Below are 16,748 nucleotides of genomic sequence, written 5' to 3'. Positions count from 1 at the left end.
GGATGGATGGATAGAATTTTATGACTGAATGGGAGAATAAGAACCTAAAAAATGTTTTCCAAAGATAAAAGATAAACAAACTGATGGAGCCAATTAGAACATTTTCCTATAACTGGAGCTTAATTTAACAAGCACAAGTTTCAGTGGCTCCACTGAGAGAAAAATCCCACAAATCTTCTTTGAACTTCTTGTCTCTGTGGGCGGTAATGTGGCATGGCACCCAGCCAAAATCCATAGACAACAAGGATTGAATAAAGCTTGCCCAGTGTCCCTTGATAGGGTGGATAAGGGAGAAGGGTGTAAATGTACTAACTACTACATACACAAACAAACACTCACCTGGTGGCTTGACAGATCTTTTTAATTATCACAGTCAGTCTTCTTTTGGCATAATCTTGTTTCTGTTTATTAGTTTCCAGTCTGTCTTTACCCTGCATATATCAGATTATCTACTGTGTTAATTTAAGATTGAACAAATGTGACTGAATGTAAATACTTGTAAGAATTTCAGAATCAAGAATTAACACAATGGTTTTTTTTAAATATGCAAATGTTTCTTAATTCTCAACGAGGGATTTTATTAACCCCATTCCCAGCTAAAGAAATAAATTCAGGATCAAGTACATCTGGGATAGTTTGAGGAAGGAAAACATTTGCTGCAAAGTGGAACCTGTCCATGCCAGACTCTGACAATCTAGAAAGGTCCTAAGAAACTGGAACCCCAACACAACAAAAAAATGATTTGTAGCACTTATCATTCTGGAGACTGTTTAATCTCCCCAAAAATCAACTGGGTGAAAAAACTGAGGGTGGGTGGATCAAATGTTCAGCTCTCCACATAGTAAGAAAACATGTACAACATGTAACACACTATGTGAGGGATTATAATGTGTAAGCCTCTTCCAGCTGCAACAGTCAATGAAACCTACAGTGTGTATGTTGTCATTATGTTCTTGCAATTAGATAACTTGCAGGCACAAACAATTTTTTTCCATCTACTACTACTTTTCAAGCATGAACACATGCTAAGCTATCTGTAGCCTCACAAGTTAAAAACATGCAACATGCAAGTTGCCCCGGATGTAGATCCCTATGCACTTGGTCATGATGGCTGTTCCAGGTGGCTAGTTTCTGTGTTAACTTCATTTAGACTCATGTTTATTTGGACAGCTCCAAGAGGCTTGTACAGCTTGCCCTCTGTATCCAAGCTGTGAGTGCAAAGTTAGCATGACCCTTAGAGCCAAAGTGGCCACATTTACAGGAAATCAAGTTAAAGTAAAACAGAATTATCCTTCAAGGCAGGGTTCGAAGAGGTTTTTTTTTTTTTGAGGTATGCTAAAGGTGAGTTGGAGATGTGTGGGTTTGAAACTCTGAATGCAACTTGTCTTTTTGCTCTTTTTCTCTGCAATATCTTTGAGAAATCTCCAACTGGATCACAACGAAAGGTCACTTGCTATTTCGTAATTTTCTGTCAAAAACCATTTTAATCAATATCACATGTATATTGTTTTTTAATCTCTGTGACATTTAAGGAAATGAAAAAAAAATGTCAGCCAACCCATCTTGAAGGAACAGGGACTGTATACATAATACAATTGTATTATTTGTTATTGAGCATTCTATCAATGTGTAATTAATAATATTAATAATAGTGTGGAACTCTTGTTATGAACATGTGCATGCATTAATAGACTGTATGCAGTTCATGAAGCCCACACAAAAGCAATGAAATAGCTTCCATGTGTTACTATTGTGACCCTCACCATGAAAGCATCTCTTTGTGTTGTGTAGTGTTGGCTGAGGAATGTTGCCAACTGTCACGGCCACAGTATGTATACATGTGCAAAAATACATACATGTACACATGCTTTATTTTTAAACTGAAGCCCAACATACTGTGATGCTATTCTTAACTGCTAGATAAAGCCTAGTCTAGACCACAATTGACAATCTTATAAACTGCAATTGACACAATCACGAGTACCACTTGAAATTCTGCAGACTGTTAGTGGCTCATTATATTCACTTGATCGGAAGTTGAGTGTCAACACTGGACTAAAGAAAGTAGCCCTAATTGCCAGCAATAGTTGGATGGAGACGTAGCTTATCTCTTCCACCCACTCAATCTCTCTTGGTCTTCCTCCTGTCTTACTCCCTTCATTTCACTCGGACATTCAGAGAAATGGGATCATGAACACATAACAGTTTTGAAGTTGACTCCACAGATGAGCAATCATCTCATGATCCCCCAATCCCCCCCCCCCCCCCCCCCCCCCCCCCATCATCTGCTCCGATATGGAATGACAAATGCTAATGAGAGACAAACTATGAGATCACCATGTGGCAATGCGTCGCACACATATGCACTATAATGCATAGCCACATTTTATATCAACACACAAACACTTGCACTCACACAAACCACGTTTATTATAATTCTGCCAATTTCTGCAAGCAATTTCAGAGTAGCTTTGTTGTTGCTTTCGGGTTTTCTTGATCATGCTATTAAAGCAATCTATTGGCAGTTGGCAAAACTATAGATTATTTTAGGCTTCAGTATGCAAGCCAGCACAACACCAGAAACCACTGTAATTACAAGATCTGGTCGGTCCTTTGAATAGCAATGGCAAACCAAAACCTTGATCTGGTCAAAGACAAGAAGGAGGGGCGGACTCCTCAGTTTAAAATAGAACTACCCACATGGAGTTGATTTGAGGTTTTCTATATGGGGAGCCCTGGAGTGAGCCAACTCGAGTAATGAAGTCAGCGTACGCCAATGGAAAAGGACTATTGCGTGTAGCTCTGTTCTTCACTCACTTAACCACAATATTAAATCTGTCACCACTGCAAAATCAAACAAAAATAGGCGGGATAGAACTACTCTGTGTGACTACAATTGGACATTTGGATTTCTTTTGACATGAAAAGCTTTCTTGAGTCACAGTAGTATCATTCCAGAGCAGTTCAATCATTGTACTAAACACACAGCAGTGAAAGAGTGAATTGGTCTTTGCACATTCATCTAAAATGCACATGCAATACATTTCCTCAGAGCACCAGGTTAGCCACATTCAGACAGGGATTTACCATTTAGGTCAAGGATAAAACCAGACACACATGCAGTGTTTATACATCTATGACCTGCTAGTAATCCACCAAGCTTTAACTAAACTTTAAATCATCTAAATTTTTTTGGTATCGTCATTGACTTAAAAAACGTCATGCGGAAATGTTGCAGCTGCCTCACATCAGTCCTATACTGTACTGCCATGCTATGGTGGCGGCCAATAAAGTTTCAGGGCCCTTAAGATCCTTGTTGAATGAATTGGACTCTAATCATATTATAAAAGCAGCAATCTACCCAGAAACTTGCAAGTACACAGATAACTTTTACACTTTACAAAAGCTGCGATGACAGATTGTGGATTGGAGGACTTTCCGCAGTATCTCCCTCTTCCTGAGAAGCTGAGAATGTGCTATATTACTTACTGAACTGTCTCATGTACTCTATGTCAATCATTATACAATGATATACCCTTTCTACTGTGAAGTTCTCTCCCACTTAAAAAAAAAAGAAACAAGTGCTCTTGCCCTGGATATATGAGCCCCATGATACAATACTACAGACAGAAAGGTCACACCACTTGATGGAAGTGGGACAGCAGTGCTAAAAGTATCTTAATAGTCCAGCCTGGCACTGCAACAAATGGGAAATACAGATTAACTAGCAATGTGTGTGCTTTTCTAGTGTGCTTTCATTATCTGCAGTCAAGCCGCAGCTATTGAGGACAATTAAGTAAAAATATCTTACAGGTATCACATCCAAAAGTGAAATCTCTTCATGAATCATTACACTGACTCCTCTTGCCACTCGTTAGACGAAGTATCCTGTTCCTTTTCATTTCATATGTGCTTTCTTCTCTTGACCCTGTCTGGTTGATTACTTTCAGTGCAGCAATCCTTCTATTGTACTTTCCCCTGACTGTCTCTGCATCCAGTTTTCTCTTTGAGCCCCCTCTATCCCTAGGCCCCTGGGCGTAATCAGAAGAACTATGATGTGCTGGTAGAAGAAAGCCTCCTATCTGAATTGGAAGAAGACAAGTAAAGGAAAAAGAGTGAGACACTGAAGGGAAAGAATATGATACTGGTGAAATAGGCACTCATAAGAGGCAAAGAGCGACCTAATGAGGGGTACTGGTGCCGGGAAGACTAGTTGCATAGTATTATGAGGTCTAGCGGGGAGGGTGAGGGAGCAGTGGTGGAAGTTGGCGGAGGGGGGTAGCGTCTACCAGGCTTTTCTTCTTTTCTTCTTTTTACCCCCCTCCTTCTCAGTGGACATGAGACCAGATGGTACTCTCATTGAAAAAATTATATATCAAAATGAGAATTGGAAGCAGACAGGCAGGGTGTGGTTGTCCCATCAGGCGTACATCACACACGCGTTTGGTTTCATTACTTACAACACATAAACAGAATGACAGAAATGACATTTTCCTCATTGAAAGAGATTACATACTACACACAGAAATTCTTCAAGGTCAGTATTCTAAAAGATTAAATAGTAATTAAGGTACTTTTATCAACTGCTGATCTGGTCACCTCACTCTATTCTACAACAGCTGCTAAAGCAAGTACAGTACAATATCGCTTCAGGAGGCAAATAGTCCCCAAAGGAGCTCAGGTATTCTTTGCTAGTACAGAAAATAGCCATCAGGTGTAAATTGATATGATGAGCTGAAAATATAGCACAGAATACATTTTAGCTCTCATGTAGTTCCCTCAAATGCTGAAATTGCAAATTGGTGTTCTGCAGTGATGTATTGGGCTGAATAACAGCAAAGCAGGAAACTGGATGCCTTTTAAAAACAAAAAAAAAACTAGATGCCTCAGAGCTGTTCTTAAGTTTGTGGTTCAGTTAATTACGGCCACAGAATACAGCAGTTACAAAAAGAGACACATGAATTCAAAGCACAAGCTCAACTAAAAGCCAAGTGATGCAGCACAATAGCTCAGAAGTGTAATGGGACTGGAGAGCAGCAGAGCCAGATATCAGGACACGGTTCTGTGGGTAGGTGGTTGTTTTTGTGGACCAATTCCCAAATGTATAGCAGTTATGAACACAACTGGCCTGAGATGGGAGAACCCACTTAAACCCTCAACAACCAATTATCCACTGGCTCTCAACAGCTGAGTGCAATCACATCAAAGCAGGAGATGTCTTATGTAAAAGTCAGTCAGCCAGTCACAGGGGAGGAGGGTGTCTGTGGACAGCTGCTCATCTGTATGTCTGTCCAACACCCTTGGTCGTCCTATAAGCTGACAACCTGAGAAATAAATCTGTCTTTGTCTGAGTATGGGTCAACACTAGTCAGGTGTCCGACCCCATTCACTCCAAGGATGAAAACAGGTCACTGTATATTAGTTTTAATCCAAACACACTCACACACTCACACACTCTACACTATGAAGCTATAGGGTGATTCTGAAGTCATGACTTCTCTTCTCCACTGCAAAGAGGCTTGGGCATATCCTGTTATGTTGTTGCTTTAACTTTACATGAGGTTACTAACCCAGGTCGAACAACAAAGTCCACCTGAAATTAAACTGCCATTTCTTTGTCTGCTGCAACCGACATTTACTATATTTCACCATTTGCTCATGTAGCTGGAACTATTATTTCAATACAGCAACATAAATCTTAAGTAAAGCAGTAACATGACCTTTGATCATAGGTGGGACACACTAAGCCTGATAGCATCCTGCTACACAATACAACAGTCACAGACTCTGGACAACAACCCACATTAGCCTTCTAGTCTCCTTTTTATCTAACTTACAAACATGAACACATCTTGTTCTACATCTTAGCTTGCTGACTGAGCCACCAAACATACATTCAGCAGACAACTGTGCATTGCTAATGCCAGTTAATTAACTGCCCAGCTGCAGCACATTAAACAGCATGTAAACACACCTGAAAATGTCACTTTGGTCTGGTAAGATGCAACCATTTGCATGACTTGTAGCAGCAGTTTTGTAGTCTGCCAGCTAATTTCAACCAATACAGAACTATTAACAATACATTTAAAAAATATGATCACATTCATTGTACTGCAAAGACGGGTTGAATGTGATTTCAGTCGGACTTTAAGCTTAAAACGTGCACACAAATACTGCTGATAGCTGTACTTCCACTTCCTGCTGGTGCTTGATTATAAATGCATGTTAATGTGAAAGCAACGTTACACCTTTTCTGCGAAACTGGCTTTCCATGTTTAATGCTAAATTTGCAAAAGTTGACTCCATAGTTTTCACACTGTACATATTGACTAGAGGGTTTTGATTTAACATGATTAACTAAGCTTGAAAAAGAAGGACAGCTCTGAAAGCAGGGACATTAACAAAGACCTTATAGTAACTGCAGTAAAAAGAAAAGATTGTCTAGCGGTTTGGTGAAGATATGTGGAACCATGTAATCGCATGAGAAGCTTTTTTGGTTTGGATACACAATGGACAATCAGTGCAACATCGACTCTGATCATCATAAATCACAAAAGCTCAGCACGGTTTGTAGGGTCTGAATATCTGTTCACAACGCCAGTAATTCTACAGTAGGAGCAGTGTGCGAACAAGAATATGATACCCTGAGTTTGTGTACGGAAATCAATATCTGAGGAGGAAATATTGGATCAGTGCATCCGTAATTAACACTAAATCAAATGATTCCCAATAATGTGAAAGGTTTGCTTGTGCTGCCAATCTCGCTATGGTTTATAGGTGAGCTCCAATTTCATACAAGCTCATACAATCCAGTTGTGTTACTGAAGTAAAACCATGGCTGATGAAGAGAGTTGAATGTCTAGTAAGCAAAAAACCCAAGATAGCTTTCTCAGGAGTTGATTCCAGTGAATTTTGGAGAGAAATGGAAATCCAGTGATGCTCTTGATGCTCTATTTTTGCTTGATATGTAAGAAGCTCACACATTCAAGAAAGCTTTAAGGATTTTGTCACCAAACACCAGTTCATCCACATCTAACCAATGTGAAATTGAGAGCATATAACAACCCTATTTACCAGTCATGTAGATCTACAGCTGTGGATCCAGGTCTTGATTTTATATTTGACTAATAATCAGGTAAGATAGTCAAAAGAAGGATGAAACCCCCCATTGATGTATCCTCTCACCTTCCACACACCCTAAACTGATCCTAAAATGACATTTGTAGTCAATGTATTCAAGTCATACACAAAACCACATGGGACAATTCATGTTTGCAACTAATTGTATCTAATCAAGGAGACAACTGTGTGTCTTCAGGCAGCACATATAAGCAGAGTCAGTGGAAGTGGCTCAGCAATAGAAATACCTCATTCTCTGATAAAAGAGTTCATCAACTGAGAGAGGCATGAATTAGCAGCATAGCTTTGAGGAGTGGGTTTGTTTTGGGAAAAAAAACTCTATATTAAATACAGGCATAACAATAAAACTGCAAACACAAGACAAATGTATGTCAATTTCTATCATGGCCTTAATTCAAACAGTAAATTAGATGTTGCCTAGACCTACTAATGAGCAGACCCTTGTTATATCTGCAGGGGCTTTATTCCTTTATATGTAAAGTTGAAGGATACTGTTGGTCTAATCAAATAATGAAAATAGACAATAATTTGCTCAGTTTGCTGGAAGGCCAGGTTCACTATGGAAGAACGTCCATAGGCTATACACAACAAATTACTCTAAACTAATATTCATGTAAGAGACTTATTGATGTACATGATATATCATTCTCATTTGACATTTCTAATCAAAATCAAGTGAAATGACTTCTTTAATTTAGTTGGTTGACCAGGATAAGCTGCTTCATAAGATCATAATTTAAAACAACTCTATTTGAAACCCAGCATTCATTTGAACTTCACATCAGATGACATATAGCTAAACAAAAGATCCTGTCATAATATACCTATAGAGGCATGACTGAGCAAAGGATATAGCCAATAACCTCTTATAACTTGATCTGTCACTGTGCTGGAAGAGAGCCCTCTTTTCAATTGATTACAGGATATATAGCCTACAATGTCAGCATGCTGTGGAAGAGGTCGATATTCTGCCAGGGCAAATACATTTACATTTACTTATTGCAAGCCATTACACTGATCCTGATCCCTGGTTTGGATAGCTGGCTCCTATTTTATTTTCCATCACATCCAGCCTGCAATGCCGAGCTGCTGCGAGGTGTTAAAATTCAGATCAAGTAAACAGGATTTGTCACCGACATCCAAAAGTATGCAAACTGTCTATGTTCAAGAGTGAGAGTATATGTCCACGGGTGGTATCAAGTGGGACAACTTCTCATCTTCAACCCATGTCCAAAAGTGGTGATAAGTAGGAAAACTTCTTATCTCTATATGGAAAAGGGTAGAAAACTTACCACCCCCATATCCAGCTGCTCGGTAGTCAGGGAAGGAGCCGCTCCTGTCAGAGGTAAAAACCACAATACCGGCACCAGCAGCAGCATCACCGGAGAAATATTCCTCATCCACTTGTGAAGAACCGGGAAAAGCATGATGCCCTATGCAAGGCTGATCCTGCAGGGCTCAGACACCGACCCCGACAGCCGCATCCACGGGGTAATTCACACACCGACCCTCCTGTAAAATGTACCCAGATAAGTCTACCTCACTGTTGAGCGCAAACACATAAAACACATTAAAACCGGTAGCAGTATAGACGTTTAACATTTACAAGTTTTTTCTTCCTCAAAACGGCACTTGTAACTATCACCTAAGTGGTCATAATCAGATTGAAAGGCGGGGGGAGTATGTCTTCTTGTCTTATATTAAGTCCATCAGCAGTAATATCCCTGCAGCAAGACGCGCGAGCTCCCCTCCTGATCGTGCAGTCTCGAGCACTGGAAAATGAAAAGGAGCTGCGTGCGGTTTTGTCCCGAGCAGCAGAGATCGCTCGTTGACGCACACGCCGAGAGTGGATGAGTATTTTGCCTGAAGGATTCAAGAAAAAGGGGGGTAGGTAACGGGGGTTCAGTTCAGCGCCTTTGCCGCCCATTTGGTCACTACTGAATTAATGACGCGCGTCGTGCGTAATTTGAGAGTCTCAAGGGTTAAGACCACATACATAAAGCACAATATGTCAATGCTGCCCTGTTATGGTTATAGGAGAGATATGTCAGTGTTTTAAGTTATCTTTATCTTAATGAACTGGCCTTACAAGAGTTGTTTTTTTTCAAATCCATCCCTAAAATCAGCATTTCTTTCTATGCTTTAGCCATGTGTCTCCGTGCAAGACCTAAATCTATAGGTTTACCTGCTCTTGATTTTAATCACCATCATCAGTGCTCCCACTTTTCAGGTTTTGCCCAATCTGTGATTTTAGTGCCAGCAGAAAGTCAAAGATGTGAGTGAACTTTACCTTGCAGAGTGCAGCCACAACATAGATGTAAGCCCTTATTAACACCCTCTCAAACCCACCTCTCTGTGCATTGTGCATCCATTCTTTGATCTTGAACTAGACAAATTAATTTAATAAAATTTGCACCATGAACATATTCAAACTAGCATTTTACTTTGGCTCATCCAGCAGACATGGCCATAATAATGCAGGGTGCGTGGGTTTGTCTGCCAATATGAACTTTATGAGTATATCCAGTCTAGACAGGATTCAGAAAAAGGAAGAGCAATGGATGAAAGTGGGAGTAAGTAAATGTTTAGTCTTGAAACTCTTCATCACAGACTGTAAAAATCATCACAGGTCTGACAAAGAGGGCAAATGCTTTTAAACATTTTACTTATATGTGTGTGTTGCATTGGAGACTATAGAGCTGATGTCTCATTCAGCTATGTGTGTGAAATCATGTGTGCTTGGTTGACAAATACACTTAAACTTGAAATAAGATGCAGCTTATGGTTTTCGCCATCTTTTGCATTTTGGAGTCATGACCTCCCAAATGAGGAGTGCAGGGTTTTTCCTTTCACACTATGGAAACACAAGTTAACACTATCTCACTGGGAATACAGAGCAGTGCACACATGGCCTGACACATTGCATCAAATGATCCAACTCAGTGAAAGTTTTGGATCCAGGGAGAACAAAAGGTGAACGAATCGCAGCTGTCAATGAATGCCCACATGGCAGACATCTAATCCTATGAGTCTTCAAGTCTTGTTAATGGAGCGACAATTTCCAAAATAACCATCAACACACCTATTAGTAGGATTTAGAGATTTAGACCATAATGACTCATTGGAGAAAAAAAAAGTATTGATTTTCTAGAGGAAGGAAATACTTTTTGAATGGGTGTCAATTAGAGCCAGCATTTAGCAGCCATCAGTGGCATTGCACTTTAAAGTACTTCAGCCTCAAGCTGTGGTATTTTCAGCTTGCTCTGAACACAGCCTCCAGTCACATGACAATTTCATTTGTTCTTTCACTGCAACACCAATGAGAATTCTCAAACTAGACCACAATAAAAGGTAATTCATAATTCTATCATTTGTCAGTTGATCAATGTCATATACATATTTTGTTCCTTTTACATACATGTAAATATGTAAATCTCTTTTTTTCTGAAAGAAGGGAAAAAACACTATTAATAGTACTTCCATGATGCTGTAATAATACCTACTTTCAAATTAAATGTGGGTAGTCAGCATTTGAAGAGTTAAATAACACCCAATTAAATATACATATCAGCAGAAGCTGGGTCAGTGAAGTAGAGAAACTGCATATGTCTCTGAAATGCAAAGATGTTTTATTTTGTACCCCTCATTACACTTCTATTTTCACCATATTTGAGAAAACATCAGAGCAAAGCACAAAACAATTTGCTGAGCTGCTGAGATAATTATTACATGAAACAATGGTATCATCCCACTGCTTTCTTCTTCTGAGTGGAGACTAATGTACTAACGTATTTATTTTGTGTTGCATAACATTAAAACACACCAGGTAATGGACTAACAATCAGTAAAGCTGCATGTCCGTTTAGCATATTAACCATTTAATTGACTGACTGATTGGTTGATTTGCCAATAAATTAAAGAATCTGAATACATTTAGTTGAAAATCTGAACCAAATGACTGCGGCTTGTTTTAAATTCATCATGATCATCATGTTAAGAACAGAAACACATATACATCCCCACAACTCCATTTCTTATTCAGATCCATTACAGCAGTCATTCATCACTGGTCCACAAGAATAGACATGAAAAATATGCTTTTTCCTCCACAGCATTAAGCTCTGCTGTTTTAGCGCTGAAGGCTTAAAGCTTTACTGCTACCAGTCCTAGTCAGACTTGTCGTAACCACAACATTACCATAACTGTACCATCTGTATATTGTTTCTAACAGCATATCTGTAGGCAAAGCAGTTTCAGTCCTTCAGTTTCATAATAACAGAAGGAAAAACATCCATTTTCTGATCTAAGTCTGCTCTGCACATTTGACCATTACCACATTTTTTGAAATCTTTCACCACCTTGAGACTGTTTGGCAGAGAAAATTAGCTAATTTTCTTTGGTCAGAAAGTATAATGAGGGTACGACCCATTGACCAGTGTGGACGTGGACTGCATCGAATCCGTTGCTTGCTATTGTAGTACATGCATTTTAATATTTGTTGTAGAATGCTGTGCCAAATTGGCTGCCCACTCTTCCATGGCAGAGGTTAAAATGCAGAGGATTAATCAATATTGTTGAATATCTTTCTGTACCATCACATTATGTCACTGAGAATCAGAACAGAGTGATAAGAATGTTTTTGTGCGGCTTAGTGGGATGTTATTTGATCACCGAGACAGTGTTTGACACTTGTTAATATCGTAATGAATGCCTAATAAGTCCTTATGTCAACACAACATTAATTAATCTCTTTGCCTTTTGTTCTTTGTCTTTTATGTCACTGTGTTTGTAGGCTTGTATTTATGCAGCACCTGTGGAATATAAATGCAGGCTATTTGAACACCTTGTCAAAGGGAAGTTAAACAGGTACATACAGTAGATGAAGCTCCATATTTCATGTGTTCTACTCTTTGATAATGGCTGCACTATTAATGTGGAAACTTATGGCAATCAATAAGACATTCATGTTATCAACACAAATATATACAGGAAACACAAAGGGTGTCATAGCTTTTGAACAACCATTGCCAAAACATTTATGCAAGAATAAACATCATCAGCATGAAAAACCCATACATAGCATTGAGTGAGTAATTATCACAAGTCTTTATTTAAACAGTATGCCTTTATCCCATTTTTTGATCTTCTTCTGTTGCTCTCATCACCTCCAGACAGATGTAGCAGCGATGAGTGAAATATATTGTCCTTTTCTGACTATTAAAAATATATGGCATTTAACATTTACAGTTCTGAATCCCTTAGGAAAGAACCAACTGAACACTTTAGTTTAGAGAAATGCAAATACTTAACCCTAAGAAGTTAGAATGTGTCCTGCCAGTGTGCATGCCCACACTGTAAATGTTTCTAATAACATTTATTTAGTTTGGAGGACTTGTCAATATCACTCTGAACAGGAAAATCAATAATGGTAATGGACTAGTTGTGTATAATCAATCTTACATGGTGTGTGTGTATGTGTGTGTGTCTCAAATGCGTCTCCTTCCACTTCCGCATCTGTCTCTCCTTCCTCCTTCCTCTCCAAGTTGCTCTCGCCTAATCTTGCTGTCACAGACTCGCAGACTTTGATGTACAGTTCTAGTAAGTCCATGAGAGCTTGAGGCTGGCCCACCATTAAATCTACAGTGGACGAGAGCTCTCCTGCAAATGTTTTCAGGTCTTTATGCACACTTTCTGCGAGGAGACTTTGCTTGAGGACATAATCCATAATTCATATGATTGTGTCTTTTAAAATGGGTATGGCAGAAGAAGGCCTGGAGTGTCCAACAACAAATAAACATAAAGAAAACAGACAGAGTTGGCAAGAGGATGTTGAGACTGACATGTAAATGCAGATGTACTGTAGGTCATTTGCCAGGGTTCTGTTGTTTGTCCTATGTGAGAACTTTTTAAGTCTTTACACATGGCAACTTTAGTCCAGACAGAAATATCTTGGACGTGGGCTGGTCCCCAGAGGATGGAGCCTATTGACTTTGGTTATCCTGTGACCTTTACATATAGTGTCACTGTGAGGTTGACATTTGTGGTTTTTCGAGAAATGTCTAACCAACTATTGGATAGAAAGTGATGACATTTTGTTGTCATGTTGACACACTTCTGAATTGTAGCATCACTTCACTTTTGCATAAGTGCCATCATCATCTCAAAATGTTTCCAGTGTTTTTATTCATGAACTAATACTTGCAAAGACTATTTCACATGGTGAACATCAACATTATACCTACTAAACAGCAGCAAAATTGTCATATGAGTCATGTTAGCATTATGATGTTAGCCTTTAGCTCAAAGCACTGCTTTTGCTAACGGTAACCTCACCAAACCACTCTCATGCCTGCAGACTCTTGGTCCTGTCAAATTCCAAGTATATTTCATTTTATCAAAAGATTTGAACAAATGTACAGTAATTGTTACAAATGAAATATTAGCCTCAGATTACTGGTAAATGCTCTGTTGTAATGGTTGTTTTCGCAGGTTTGTACCAGTTTGAGCTCTTTATCATCCTGTTCAGTGTTTCCCACACATTCATTCAGCCCGCCACGAAAGAATTACGTCCGTCACGAATAGATTTTTCGGCACGAATAGATTTCGCTCATGAAAGCATTATAATGGGACTCTGTCTGGGAATGTAGCTTGTCGTTACAATTCCGGGGCAGTAGGTGGCAGTACTATGCAGTAACTCCAGCAATAAAACCAAAGAAGACGCACTTAATGCACCTGGTCGGCCAGAAGAAGAAGAAGACCGGAGGCTATCTGCAAGCTATCTGTATGTCTATTTATCAATATATCTAATCTGTATATAAATATGTACATGAACTGTTGTAGTTCTGACAAACTCCGCGTTCTTCTTGGTCGCCGCCGCACACCCACCCCCACACCCCCACAAATAGATGCCTGTCCTGTGGGAAACACTGCTGCTGTTTCACACATTTAAGGTGAACATGCAGATGACATCAGTTATTGAGCTTTCAGTTTGTCTAGTGGACACATTTATAAAAAAAGAAAAATCAGTTTTATTATGCATCATCCAGATAACTGTATTTGTAACTTGAGAAAGCATGACATCAGCTCACTTCACTTTAGTCTTTTGCTGTCTGTAAAAACAGAACTTCAGCGTTTGCCTTGTTCTTTCTTCCATGTGAATACATGATGGCAGATTGTAACTGTTGTTGTTTGCTACCCAGGGGGGACTGATTTTGGCAACTACACTTAGTGACATCTTGTGTAAACCCACTAAAGTAATCGCGACTTGCGAGCACTTCACTACAGTTACGCAGCTGTGGAAGGCACTCTTTATTAAAGCGGAGGGTATAAATAGGCAACCTGTGGGACACACGTGCCACTCCATATGTATGAAACAGTCACTGTGCATGCTGATAGGCATCCCATTCGCACAGCTGTTGTGTCCTGTGTGTTTCAAGTTGAATGGAGTTAGTTTAAATTTTAATATTTTCAGTTTTAACTTTGTTGCCAACATTAAAAGACAGAATTAATCATACATTAATATGCATGAGAAAAATGATAGCTGAAAATGTGGTAAGACGAGGTTTAATTTCATGATATTGCTCCCCTTTCTCTGTTCTTTAATTTAGAATAAATGGAGTGTTATAAGTCAAGAGCTCACTGTTTGAGGAATGGCCCTAAATACAATGAACCCTGAAATGAGATGAGATGTAGAAGCAAGGTAGCAGGAAGGAGGCTTTTTCGTGTTTTCAGTGTATATCTCAGGAGTGTATGATTACTAAATACATTTACTCAAGTGCAAGTTTGAAGTAAAATGTATTGGTACTTAAATAATCCTTGTTTTTAACCACACCTGCTACCTTTTCCTGTTAAGGTTATCTGAAGAACATTTACCTGCATGCTCCTAATTTGCTGTCTCTCCTGTTATAATCTCCAACTGTACTCTGGCTGGCTGCTGTCACCTATTACATTTCATGAGGTCAGCCAGTCTGAGGAAGTTGATGATACTGGACACAAGAAAACTCACTGTGATATTACTTTAGTTTGGCTTACGCAGCAAGAGGTTTTATGTGTTCTTTCCACCTTAACTTCATCTCCAGCCCTCCTGTTTGACCTCTGCACTCTGCACTAATCCTGTTTTCTACTCAGTGTGTGACAGCTGGAATGTCTAACCTTGTCAGTAAAGTAAGATTTGAGAATCAGAGTTGGCTTGAATGTTTAATTGTTGATAATAATAAAAAAAAAACATACTTTGATCAAATATAGATACACTGTAGTTTAGTGGTGAGGTTTTGAGTACAATAGGAGCAGATTTTTAAAACAAGACAGTTCTGCTCTGCTCAGGGATTTGATAGATGATTAATGAGGTGTTGTAGAGTGCAATACAAAAGGTGAAAAAAACCCCAACCCTGTGCCTGACAGTTTCTGTCATTTGGTGCCCTCAGTCTAGTTACGAGAAAGCCCCCAACAAGTGTTTGGATGTATTATTCATTAACCTATACATCTTCTCCAATTTCATAGAGACATAGTCAAAACCTGTTACATATACCAATGACAAATTAAAAGGAAAAGCCAACATCATGTGTCTTAGTAAGATGTTGGGCCACCACATGACACATAGCACAAGGCCATAACATATGAGTCACACAATTCATACTCATCAAACCATTCAGTAACCCCTCGTGCCATGTGGATGGGGGCATTGTCATCCTGGAATAGTCCATTTCCATCAGGATAGAAATGTTTCATCATATGATAAAGAGGATCACTCAGAACAACTTTGTGTTTATTTGTAGGGACCCTTCCCTCTAAAAAAGGGACAAGTGAGTCCAAATAATGCCAGCAAAATGCCCCCCAAATCATAACAGAGCCACTGGGTCCTCTCATTGTAGACCTGGACCAGTTTTTCCTTTCATTTGTTACCCATCTGTATCTATACATATATGTAAGGTTATATAAGTTTTTATTGTCAAGAGTGAAAAACATTCACTCAATTCATACTTTTTTTTTAAAAAGCAAGAAATGTGGCATAAACAAATGCATGCTTCACTCTAAAGAAGGGGTAAGAGGGAGGAAGCAGAGCTAGAGAAGTGCCACTTCAGTTTGTGAAGCACTGTACTCCTCTTTCCATAAAAGCCTCCATTTAAAAATGCTTTTAGAGATGCTTTCCATTTCACATAAAATTATACATATATCTATGTATCTATGTGTCTCAGTCTGTCTGTATATCTTTTATTTAACTTTTTTTTTCTGCAATTTTTTTTTCAATTGCTTAACGACCCTCTCCTTATTTTTACATTTTCATATACTGTACAACTATTATGTTCCCTCAATCATCCTCCCTTGAAGTAGTAGCCAAATTAATCCAATTATGACCCTCAAGTGGATTAATAGCATTATAATAAATTATTCATCACAGGTTACATTTGATACAAACAGGGAATGTTTCTGTCGTACTGCTATGACAGTCACGTAAATTCATGGATCACTCCAAGTGCCTGGTTTTATACAAGATGCAATCCACTCCTCTTTCCTAGGGTTTTTCTGCTGAGAGCGTCTGCGTGTGTGAAATGCATATTGATCTCAAGATGTGTCTGTGATTAGTGGCTAAAGTACAATTAGACCCTTGA

The 16,748-nt window shown here is 39.0% G+C and overlaps 1 protein-coding gene across 1 annotated transcript in view; it reads right to left on the bottom strand.

The window, feature by feature from the left end:
* The window catches only part of LOC128380203 (matrix metalloproteinase-17-like), a 64,342-nt gene extending 55,775 nt beyond the window's left edge, over positions 1-8,567 (bottom strand). Inside the window, exon 1 of the mRNA XM_053339928.1 lies at positions 8,433-8,567. Within this exon, the coding sequence (XP_053195903.1) occupies positions 8,433-8,567 (135 nt within the window). The remainder of the gene's footprint in view (positions 1-8,432) is intronic.
* Positions 8,568-16,748: the final 8,181 nt, after the last annotated feature.

The sequence above is a fragment of the Scomber japonicus genome, chromosome 19 (genome assembly GCF_027409825.1).
Source record: "Scomber japonicus isolate fScoJap1 chromosome 19, fScoJap1.pri, whole genome shotgun sequence".
Lineage (NCBI taxonomy): Eukaryota > Metazoa > Chordata > Actinopteri > Scombriformes > Scombridae > Scomber > Scomber japonicus.
This window is presented reverse-complemented; position numbering and strand designations above follow the sequence as displayed.